This window comes from Crotalus tigris, unplaced genomic scaffold (assembly GCF_016545835.1).
Source record: "Crotalus tigris isolate CLP2741 ecotype Arizona unplaced genomic scaffold, ASM1654583v1 scf7180000018490.839948, whole genome shotgun sequence".
In the NCBI taxonomy this organism is placed as follows: Eukaryota; Metazoa; Chordata; class Lepidosauria; order Squamata; family Viperidae; genus Crotalus; species Crotalus tigris.
Window position 1 is genome coordinate 231002 of NW_024097036.1, and position 12349 is coordinate 243350.

General features: G+C 39.2%; 1 protein-coding gene across 2 annotated transcripts in view; it reads left to right on the forward strand.

Annotated features, from left to right (window-relative positions):
* Positions 1 to 2833, forward strand: part of NPR3 (natriuretic peptide receptor 3) — a 67141-nt gene extending 64308 nt beyond the window's left edge. Inside the window, exons 7-8 of one of the 2 annotated variants that reach the window (XM_039353047.1) lie at positions 5 to 92; positions 2489 to 2833. In XM_039353047.1, the coding sequence (XP_039208981.1) occupies positions 5 to 92; positions 2489 to 2600 (200 nt within the window). In that variant the 3' untranslated portion in view covers positions 2601 to 2833. The remainder of the gene's footprint in view (positions 1 to 4; positions 93 to 2488) is intronic. The other variant, XM_039353048.1, reaches the window with a different exon arrangement.
* The last annotated feature ends 9516 nt before the right edge of the window (positions 2834 to 12349 follow it).

Consider the following 12349-nt stretch of genomic DNA (forward strand, 5'->3'; position numbering starts at 1 on the left):
CAAGCAGGTGGTGTAGGAGAATCAGCAGTTACCGGGATAGTGGTAGGGGCCTTGCTAGGAGCAGGATTGTTGATGGCCTTCTACATTTTCAGGTGAGTTTAATTTTAACACCCAGTATATTTGAATGTCTGTCATTTCTCCTCAAATTCTGTAGTCTGGCAGAGAGGGTTCATGAACTGATCCAAACACTGCCAAAAACGCTATGGTAATTAAAAAGAGATTTATTCAAAGTCAGCCTTCCATTCCCTTAGCAATTGGAAACCAGAAGTGAAATTAACATGGCAGCCAAGGTGCTGGCTGTCACCTTTAAAGCCTTTCATGGCTTGGAACCGGGTTACCTGAGGGGACCGTTTTTCCCCAGTCGTTTCTGCCTATCCAATTCAATGAGGCAGGTTGGACCATTCAAATCCTTGAACAACTGGTTCTGTGTGTGGATGTAGGCCTGGGCCTCCCAGGCCTAGAAAGGACTTCCGGAAGTGGCATCCTCGCACTTCCAGCTGGCCGTTCTAAGCCTGGTAGGCTTTCTCCAGGCCTCCCAGGCCTAGAACGGACTTCCAGAAGCAGTATGCATTCAGCCGATTCTCTGAACTCAACAAAATTTAGCTACTGAAACAGCTGAATCCCATCACTGGGTTGGACACATGTTGAAGGCCCCATCAGCCAAGAAATGGCAATCGGAGGGGACCAGGAAGAATGCCTTCACTGCCATAGTGCCTGCCCTCTTTAACATTCTCCCTCCAGAAAATAGGATGGCCTTAATTCTGTTGGCCTTTTACAAGGTCTTGTGCATGGGCCTCAAACCCTGAGTATATGAAGAGGCTCATTTCCTGGTTATGCTAACAGTTACGGATTATAATAATTCTCTGCTGCTATATCCATTTAATTCTTCTTCTTGCATTGTGATTTCAATTAGATTTTAATCGATTAAATGATTATTTGCTGGCTAGAGTCACTTGCTTGAGATGGAAAGTAAATGAATGAATGAATAAATAAAATTATTTATTTATAAAATGTATTGGCCATCCATCTTACCATAGGGTAACTCTGAGCGGTTTACGGTTACCTATAAGCTAAAACATAAAAAGTTAAAATCAAACATTAAAACCAAAGACACATAAGGAGGGCAGGGGCGGTGTGGGGGGAGGTAGGATCTGTTATTACTCAGTCAACCAGCTACATTGCACTGTTCCCCCACTGGGTTCCCAAGCCAACTGGCACAGCTGTGTCTTTAGGCCCTTATGAAAAGATAGGAGCATTGGGGCCAACCTTACATCAGGGGGCATGATGTTCAAGAGGGCAGGAGCAATAGTAGAGAAGGCCCTCCTCCTGAATCCCGCCAGCTGGAATAATCGGGCTGACGGGACCTGCAGCATGCCTCCTCTGCCGGCACAAATGGTACAGGCCAATCCCAGTGGGTGAGACAGTCCCTCAAGTAACCTGGAAAAGGGCTTTAAAGATGATCACCTACACCTTGAATTGCACCCGGAAACAGATTGGTAACCAATGCAGCTCATAGAGGGGGCCATTCTTGGGGCCTCCAAAGGTGCTCTTGCTGCTGCACTCTGTACCAGCTGTAGCTTCCGAATGCTCTTCAAGGGTAGCCCCATATAGAGCTCATTACAGTAGTCCAGTCAGGAGATGACTAGGGACTGAATGGCTGAACGCAGGGATCGTAACTCCAATCCACAGGAAATCTAGGAATTCTACTCCCTTTACATATAAGGGGGAGGGGATATGCTGTAACACAATTTTTAGCAGAAATGTGCAGTTGACACATGCAGAAAAATACTTAAATCATGATTAGGCTTTCTTAAAACAAGTGAGTTTGGCAACAATATTCTTGTTTAGAATATCTCCCAGCCATGCTTTCTTTCTTTCCAACTTCTCTACTCCCCTACTTTTCATCCCACTGCAGATAATTAGCATTCTGTACCAAGTTAGCAAACAATGTTCTCATTTTTCTTGTTTCATGAGAGGTTTGCCATGTAAGGGTTTCTTTTTCTAAAAAGCATTTTTCTGCTTCTGCATACTGCTGGCCCTTCTCTTTCTTAGTAGGCTCATTCTGGTGATACAATCATCATTCAGCATTTGAGCTTCCTGTAAAAATAATACCAACAACAAGAAGCAGGGTTGCACAATATATTACTGTAATTAACAAAATGGACAAACATTTAAATTTAAGTGGCTCACAGATAGACTTTTAATTACAGATACGATTTTAACTCTCACTGGATATAAAGAATCCTCTTGTTTTTAGGGTCATTTTGTTTGATATTTGTAACTAAAGAAAAAAGCTTATCTGAAATATTTAAACATGCCTTAACTTGTATACGAGACAAAAATGGTGCGAGGCACATCCCTTTAATCTTTTGGCAGTGATACTCATTCATGTAACTGATTATGACAAACCCAGCTGTTCTTTTGTAGTGGGAGTTTTATTTCTTATCTCAAATTCCTGAAGGAATTGTTCTTGCTTTCTGCCACCCAGGAAAAAGTACAAAATAACCATTGAAAGAAGAAATCAGCTGGAAGAGTACAACATCGGCAAGCACCGACAATTACGAGAAGATTCCATCAGGTCTCACTTTTCTGCTGCATGAAATAGAAAAGAATTGCTCTTGTGGGGATATCTGTAAACAAATGGACAGTACCAAAGACTGCCACAGGGGGAAAAAAGTGTGTTAAGGACTCCACCTTTTAAAAGTAGAGTCACTTGTCTTAATTTTTTTTTTCAGAAACTCAGGAATGATTTACTAGCCACATTATGCCACATGGCCTTTTTTATCTCACGGAAAGATGAATGATTAAAAGAAAAATACCTGTTTTCTCATGACAAGACATTATTAATACTTTGTGGATATCTCAAGACAGATTTGGGGTCTTGATGATGTAAACGTTCCTTCATGATGCCTTGTGAATGTCAGGTGATTCTTTACTACATCACACACCAGATCCTTAAATACTTTCATAGACAAAGGGGCAGCTTCACATAGGGAACAAAATAGGTTCTGAACTGAATTGTGGAGACAGGATGGGGGGAAAGAGTGTAGTTAGTACAGTGCAATATAATTTTGGAAAAAGAACAACCATGCATTTCATCAATGAGACAGAAGAAACCTCACGGTGGACCCAAATGATGATTTAATACTGAACACAGTTTACATCTCACATTAGTTTTGAAATTGTTCCGCTGTGATTCCTAGGGATATTCTCTCACTACTCTATTATTAATATAAGAAAGAGAACTGTATCCATGGGAAGGGAAAATTCTTCTTCACATAAATTCCACTTTACCCTGAATTTTTATTTGGAGGAAGTTTCCCTGTCCACATTATTTCTACATCCAGGGGGAAATGCTTCCTGTCTTCAGCTCCAGATGTCTGAGGCTGTAGCTCCCTAAATTTTCAGCATGGCTGTTAGGAATTTGACAATTATAATCATACTTTAAGAGCCAGCATAGGACAGTGGTTTAGACATGGCCTAGTATCTGGGAGATTCCAGTTCAAGTCCATCCCTTGATCTCTTTGAATGACTTTACACAATTTTGTCTCAGTCCAACCTGCCTCATAAAGATTTTGCCATATGGATAAAATTAGAGGAATCAATATTAAATATCACCAAGATCTGACAAATAATAAATTCTTAATCTGTCTAGACAGCGTAGGCTATTTTAGAAATTTGGTATAAGGTTAACACAAAAGAGTTTTGGGGGAAAGAGATGCAGTTTTAGGCCAGCTGTGTACATAAGTTAGGATAAAGTGATGGGATCCTGAAGTTTGGGTTTTCAAGTTCAGAATGCAAATGACTACCTGAATATTTTCCTATATAGAAAAAAAAGGTTAAGGTATTTCAAAATACTTCAGAGAAGATTGTTCTATCTAATCCTCTCAGTGGTTGACTAACAGGTGTGAACTGGATTTCTATGAAGCATTTAAAGATTGAAGTCAGTTCTACCATCTGGATGCCTATCTCATACGCTTGATGTGTAAATCAGATTTTACAGCTGCCAATGACTCAAATCAAAATCTCTGCCTCTAATCAAAGTGCATGCTGCTCTCTACACAAGTAGTCCTCGACTTAACAACCATTCGTTTAGTGACCGTTTGAAATTACAACGGCACTGACAACACCGACTTACCGCCATTTTTCACATGACTGTTGCAGCATCCCCATGGTTTACCTGATCAAAATTCAGAGGGTTGGCAACTGGATTTATGGATTTATGATGGTTGCAAATCACCTTTCGTAACCTTCTGACAAGCAAAGTCAATGGACATATTCATATTCACTTAACAACCATATTACTAACTTAATTGTAATGATTCACTTAACAACTGTGGCAAGGAAAATTGTAAATGGGGCAAAAGTCACTTAACAACTGTCTTGCTTGATAATGGAAATATTGGGCTCAGCTGTGGTCGTAAGTCAAGGATTACCTGTATAGGTATCCTTGATATAAATGAAAATGCAGACACCATTGGAAATTCAGGTGAAATTCTTTGATGATGCCCTGTTGGACCATAAGTCTGTAATTAGCAATGCTGAAATGTAAACTAATGAGAAGAGGGGTCCTTGGTGAATGTAAAACAAACTCCACTCCTTACTAGCACTGAAGATGTTTTCTAGTGTGGGTAATGTAATGTCTGCAAGAAAACAATCAAGCTCAGACCACTCGTCTCAGCCCTGAGCTACAAATATTCTTCTCTGTTGGAACTAATGAGATATTTAGCCCCCGCAGTTGTCTACTGTGCAGCTGTGAGAATCTCGGTGTCTCCCCCTCCCCAAAGCAACTGGTTTTCAAAACCAGGCTGTTAACTCAACAATATGTTCCATTGAAAACTGTGGTACTTTACTTATGAGGGAAAAAAAGCATAGAATTAGGTTGCAATACAGCATCTGCCCTCTACATTTTTTTGTAGGGTGTAAATGCCCAACTGCCAGCTTGGAGCCTTGGGTGCAGCCCAAACTTCGTAAAATACCACATGGCAGAATAGTTTTGTACAGCAATGGAAGTCGCAAGTATTTTGTTGTGTAAAAATGATATTCTGGTTTAACATTTTATTTTTAAGTATTCCTATATTTTTCTATTAGAAAACTGGTTATCTATTTGGGATATCTGTTTTGCTTTGGAAAAGATATCTGTTTGGGATATTTTTTTTATGTTGGAAGAACCAAATGAAAAGCATATTACAAAATCTATCTTTTCTTTTTAAGTCTGAATAATCGTGAGCAGAGAACTTAGATTCAATAAAAGTTTACTCTTTTATATCATCATGGTCGGAAGCTGACCTTCCGCCTTTTTCCTTCTTTCTGTCAACAGTGGCAACAGGTAAGAACTGAACGTTGATGCTCATGTTCCCAAGGTCTGGATAGTGCAAGAATGACCAGCCACAAAACTCTTTTTTCCCAGAAACATTTGAACCCCCAGGCCACGCAATGTAATGCCATGAAGCCCAGGGATTAACAACAAATAACCGTGTTAAGGCATTTCTTTTTGCCTTTATTTGCCAAAAACATACACATAGAAACAATAAATTCTGTTTGTTTTCTTTTTTAAAAAAGCTATTGATTAGGTTTTCTGTCTTCTGCCTTAAAATTTATCTTTATAAACCAAGGAAGTTCTCATGAACTTCCAAACAAATTAGCTAGTTGCACCCAGAGAGGTAGTGTGCATGCTACACACCATTCATAGCCCACACACTAGCAATGTCTGCCTCCATTATTTTTCCCTGTCTCATGCTAGCAAAAGAGTCAGATGTATTTCTCTGACCATGTTCCTCTTGCCAGAGGACTCCTCTTTCTTCTATAGTGGTTTCTGAACTGGGCATATTGCAGAAGATTCTAGAATGTACCAGATCTAGGTTGCAGAAATCCAGGTATCCACTAGATGGCAGCAGCAGGCCTCTTTTTCCCATCTACCAGTTATCTGGATTTTCACAACTTATGGGTGTACTCCCAGCCTCTACATTCAATCATACCAGTTAAAGTCCATAGCTTCACCACTATCTTATAGTTTGTGATTATTATATGCACACAGTCCCCAGCCTTATTCTGGTGCTACCCATTACAGGAATCAGGTTAGTTTCAGGGAACTTTATATTGGCTGGTTTTATTGATTTTCTAGCACAGATACTACTGTTAGATTTCAAAGTGTTTCAAAATAGATCATGAATAGAAAAGATCAGGCTTACACAGGAGTCTCTGTGGTTCAGCTGAACATTGAGGAAATTATTTTATCCAGTTGAAATGAAAGTGATCCTAAATATGCATTACATTGTAGTCCAAATAATACATACAGTGCTCAGACAGGTATAGTGAAACTTAATTTAAGAACTACATAAGTATCTAATACTTGCCTGATTCAAGTGAAAAATAGACAGTAAATCATATTTGATGCACATGTCACTGAACCAGTAGCTTTTGGTGAAAATAGTCAAGTATTCCCAGTTTCATACAAATTTCCAGAATATCCAGGCATTTTTACTAGTAGATATTGGATTAATCCAATTTGATCCAGGTAGGACTCTTACCAAACATAAGAAAATCCATTTCTGAGGAAACATGCATTGAATTGCACTATTAAATATATACTATTTTCCCCTTTGGCATTCCTTAGAACCATAAAATTCAAAGGATTCCTCCCCAAAGTAGTGAACTGGAGTGTTTCTATTTCAAATCAGTACCTAGATACTTCGTCAATAATGTTCAAGCCAACGCTAAGTTTGAAAATGGTTTAATTATATCATGGCATGCAAAAATAATTTTTTAGCTGTATAGTTTTTGAGGTATGCCCAAAGTAACTGTGGTAAAGAAAGAAATACAATTATGCTTTGAAAAAAATGCTTGCATTTAATAATATTAAAATTCAGATATTTATTCCTGCTTGAGTTGGATCCCAATATAGTCTGTGGGGCTTTTGATAAATCTAACTGAAGTTACCCTGATTTCATGGGTCTGTTTTAAATCTGGCTTAATCTAGTCTTGAGATTCAGTCTTCAGTAAACACCAACAAGACCAAATAAAAGGCTATGGGATTAGGACAGTTGAAAAAAAATTAATAATATTCCACAATTACTGAACAGTGATTGTACATAAATATTAACCCTTACAATGTTTAACCTGGAATGAGGATGTCCTAAGCAGAAGACCTTATGACAAAAATAGTAAACATAAGTTTTCTTTTAAGAATTCATTGCAGCTTCTTTAGTAAACAGTCGACGTGAGGCTTTCTAAAACCAGTAACTTGGTTTTCTAATACAACATTCAGTTAATCCTATTTAATTGATACATGCATTTTAGGGCATTATGAACAATGTTTAAAGCTGTTCCTTGCACATTTTACATTAACCATTATTGTTAATGCTCTTCACCAAAGATAAAATTTCTAAACCAAGCTGGTTTTTATGCCTAAAGTGGGACTAGAACTCACCATCTCCTAGTGATTGGCCCAAAATTACCCAATCAGTGTTCATTTCTGAGGCATAACTAGAATTCATCGTCTCCTGATGATTGGCCCAAACTCACCCAGTCACCTTTCATGCCTAAGGTGGGACTAGAACTCACTGTCTCCTGGTGATTGATCCAAAGTTACCCAACCAACGTTTGTGCCTAAGATGGGACTAGAACTCACCATCTCTTGGTGATTGGCCCAACATCACCCAACCAACCGGTTGTCATGCCTAAGGCAGGACTAAAACTCTCCATCTCCTGGGTTTTTTGTTTGTTTGTTTGTTTTTTACTTTTTCAAAACATCTCCAGCTATTGCTGTTATTCTTTGTTTATGGCTGGTGTGAATTTGGGACACACGTAGTCCTTGATTTATGACTACAATTGAGCTGAAAGTCTGTGGCTAAGCAAGTCCGTTGTTACGCGGGCTTTGTCCCATTTTGCGACCTTTTTGCCACCATTGTTCCTGAATCACTGCAGTTGTTAATAACTCGGTTGTTAAGAACTAAGGAGAAACTTCCTGACAGTGAGAACAATTAACCAGTGGAACAACTTGCCTCCAAAAGCGCTGAATGCTCCAACACTGGAAGTTTTTAAGAAGAGACTGGATAGCCATTTATCTGAAAGGTTTCCTGCCTGAGCAGGGGGTTGGACTAGATGACCTCTAAGGTCCCTTCCAATTTTATTATTATCACTACACTAGATCTCAGGATGTCATCACACAACCCATTACCCAGGTTGTTACAACACAAAAGACTAATGGGCACACAGCCAGCACCTCAACTACTCAGGATGTTACGAAACAGCCAAACAATCCACAAACAATAACTCCAACACAGCCAACCAATCCACCTACAGCAACTAAGCCAGCACTCCACACACCCCCATCAATATATATAGAGAGACGGCAGCTCCAATCAGACTTTGCTTACACAAGCACGAAGACGAAGACCCCAGCCTGAAGATGACAAGTGGGACCTTGTCAAAACGTCACCAAGATACTCTCAATCTTACACGGGAAAAGACCTGAATACACCAAGACCTACACATACATACACACACACACATACATATCTATATACATACACATATATATACATATATACATACATATGTATGTGTTTTCTGAGGTTTTTGCGGGTGTTTGTATGTAGGTCTTTGGTTATTCGGGTTTTCTCCCGCGTAAAATTGGAAGTGTCTTGGTGACGTTTCGACGAAGTCCCATTCGTCATCTTCAGGCTGGTGTTTTCAGCTTCATGCCAATTTTACGCAGGAGAAAACCCGAATAACCAAAGACCTACATGCATGTGTGTGTGTGTGTGTGTGTGTGTGTGTGTGTGTGTATATATTATATATATATATATATATATATATAATATATATACATACTATATATATATATATATATATATATATATATATATAGAGAGAGAAGAGAGAGAGAGAGAGAGAGAGAGAGAGAGAGAGAGAGAGAGAGAGAGAGAGAGAGAGAGAGAGAGAGAGAGAGAGAGAGAATGCTGTATGTTACACCCTGTTGACCCAAATATGGGAGAGCTGATACAAGGCAAAAGATTTCTCTCTCCCATATTTGGGTCAACAGGGTGTAACATACAGCATTCTAGATAACTCCTCCCCTGTTTCTTCCCTCCCTAACACAGCTGGCAAAAGTGAGACAGAGCCTGTGGCCTAGAGGTTTAATACAGCTGCCTAACATGCAGACAGCCCAGGTTCGAATCTTAGAAGGGTATGTCTGGTTGAAAAGAGCTAAAGAGTTCGAAATAGCTATTCCAGTTCTCAATTCTTTGCTAGCAATCCAAATTTTAGATATGTGTGTGTGTGTGTGTGTGTGTGTGTGTGTGTGTGTGTGTGTGTATAGATATGTATATATATCTAAAGAAGAGACATATAAACTTCTATTTTGTATCAGAACATATATTAGCATAAATCCAGTGTTTAGTGCCAGTTCTACTATCCAGCCTCATCAGATGCACAGCTAAAAATTTTGAGAAATTGGACGGTTCCCAAAGCACAATGGCCCCAATGAAGTAAAACAACCCAGGCCAATAGTGACAGTTAGATTATTTTGAATAATAAATAAATAAATCGCTTGTTATCACCTACAGTTCAGTTAAAACTATCACAGTATCATTTTCTCTCCTGCAGACAATGTGTGGTAGAGACATCATTATAGCCAACTTGTTTAACAGCTCCCAATTAACAAAAACAGAACATTGGAACAGAACTATTCATTAGTTCCAGTCTGTAATGAGAACCAGCTAAAATACAGTTCATTCGGGGATATTCTCATGGATCAAACAGAGTTCAAGGTTCCAACTTTTTTATTATACTAATCAGTGCAAGAATGCGTGTCTATGAAAATTCCCATTGTTTTTTACTTAAATTTTATCCTCAATTTGGCTCACTTCCATTTGATTTTTCTTCTTTCCATCTCCTCCCAACACTGACTTAATGTATATAAAACTTATTTTAGAACCATACTCTACACCCAATAAGGAAGCAGTGTAGTATAAAATCTTATGCAACGATTTTTTTATTAATGGGCCCCAAATTTGTTTGTTGATTTTGCTATGGCAGGTTACCTCCCTAGAAACCTCTAAATGCATATAAAATATTCCACAAATCTGTGTAACCTCTGGATATCTATACATCCATCTAGCCCTGGATAATTTTCAAAGTTCATTTCAACAATGCAAAGACAAGTTTTAAGTGAACAACATTTTCCTGTTCCTCTCCATTCCTTCAGACAGAAGAAACTCTAATCTAGAAACAAAGCAATACACCAAGTATTAACCAAACTGAAGTCCCCATGACAAAAGTAGATCGGTTTAACTTTCATTAGAAAGCCCAATGGGGAAATCATCTTCTAAATCAGGGCTTTTCAACCTTTTCACCCATTGTACCACTTTTAGGATATGGCAATATCCGAGAACCACAAGTCGCCTAGCAAGGTGTCAAAAACTTGATGACCAAAAAAAAAAAAGAGAAAAAAGTGATAAAGTACAGGTAGTCCTCGACTTACAACAGTTCGCTTAGTGACTGTTCGAAGTTACAATGGCACTGAAAAAAGTGCCCCCCAAGCCACAGCCAAGCAAGACGCCTGCCCGCCCCGCGGCGCTCTTCCTCCTGTTAGAGGTTTCCATTGTTGTGAGCATTTCTGTTGGGGATTGGCAGTGGGGGTGGGGTGGGGTGGTGTTTGGTTTTTATTCCCCCCATCTGCTGGGTGGTTGCAGCAGGTTTTGGACACTTCACATGACCCTGGGACACTGTAACCATCATAAATATGAATCAGTTGCCAAGCATCTGAATGTAAATCACAAGATCCTGGAGATGCTGCAACATTCCAGCTGATCGGCGCTTTTTCTAGGCTCAGCAGAAGTGCCAGGATCAGCACCGAGCTCCAGTTGGAGCCTGGCGCTGATCCTGGTGCTTCCACTGAGCCCTGACAGCCCCAAAACACCGATCAGATGGAAAGCGGCACTGATCCTGGTGTTTCCGCTGAGCCCTGACAGCCCTGCAGCTCCAGCCATCTCTCGCTCAGGCTTGTGCTGTGCTGCCACCGGTTCAGCTCATTCCCCTCCCCCGCTACTTTTCTAGGATGGTCATGTACCACCTGCCAGGCGCCAATGTACCACAGGTGGTACCCGTACCACTGGTTGAAAAGCTCTGTTCTAAAAGTACTTGACATTCAAACTATCATGTTCTGCACAATTGACTAGTATTCTACCTCTTCACTACAAAAACAGACAGACTTCAGACTTCAAATATTGTATACAGTGAAAATCTTAAAATCATATGAAAATGATCTTTATAATTGCATAGTCAACTGGTAATTCGTGAAGTGCTATTGGAAGGGCAGCTAATTTGGAAGTAGTGTAGCTACTATATCAGGATTACATATTCTTTGATCCTATTTAAAGTTGTTAGGAGTCAGGCAGCATATAAATTTCAGTCATCATAGTATCTGGATTTTCCAGTTTAGATGGAGTTATCCTAGCAAAGAGAGCTAGTATGATATGAGTATCTTGCTTCATATAATAAAGAAAATACAAGACAGTACAATGTGCATGGCTCACAATAAAGCTAAATTAATCAGATCTTTGGTCACTGAGTTCATTTTATGAATTTGAGTGGTCTTGGGGACCTGTAATTTCAGCTGCAGTCATTCTGAGAAGCAGCAGTACAAATGGCCTGTCCTGCATGAGAATGAGATTAGGAATAATGAGGGAAAGATTTTGTCACAAGTCTAGACTTAATCCAGTTTAGACCATGCTTGAGTGGTTATGGCCTTAGCAGCAGAACCTTACCATCCCAGAGGGAAAAAGGCAGCTGTAGACAAGCAAACATAGTTTGCAGTCAGTGGAATTCTTACTATTCTTTGGCTAAGATTATATTATCACACCCTAATTATTGCATTATTAGTTGAAAGTATCTTTAGAGCATATTGCAAACTGTGTTTTGGCAGAACTTGCTGTTTACTTGCAGAATTTTTTTTTTTAATTTCCTAAACTACTTTTATTTATGTTGTAGGTCGTGCATGCATGAACGTTTTACATCTTTCTCCTGCTTTTAAACTTGTATATGTATGAGAAAGCTCAGATAATTCTTTAAACTGCCCTGGCCATGTTTTATAAAGGAAGAACTCCATATAAGTATTTAAAGTAAACACACGGACAGACCTGAAATACATAATATGCTCTTAACGTTTGAAATTAAAAACCAGATGGAGGTGCAGGAAAGATGGTATCAGAAGTTTCTTTGTTGTGGAGAAATATCACTTCCACTGTTCTTCACATTTTACAGACCTATGCACTTAACAAAAGTTTCATAGCTAAAAAGCCATCTCAACTGAGATTTAGAACAACTTGTAAATCAATGCAATTTT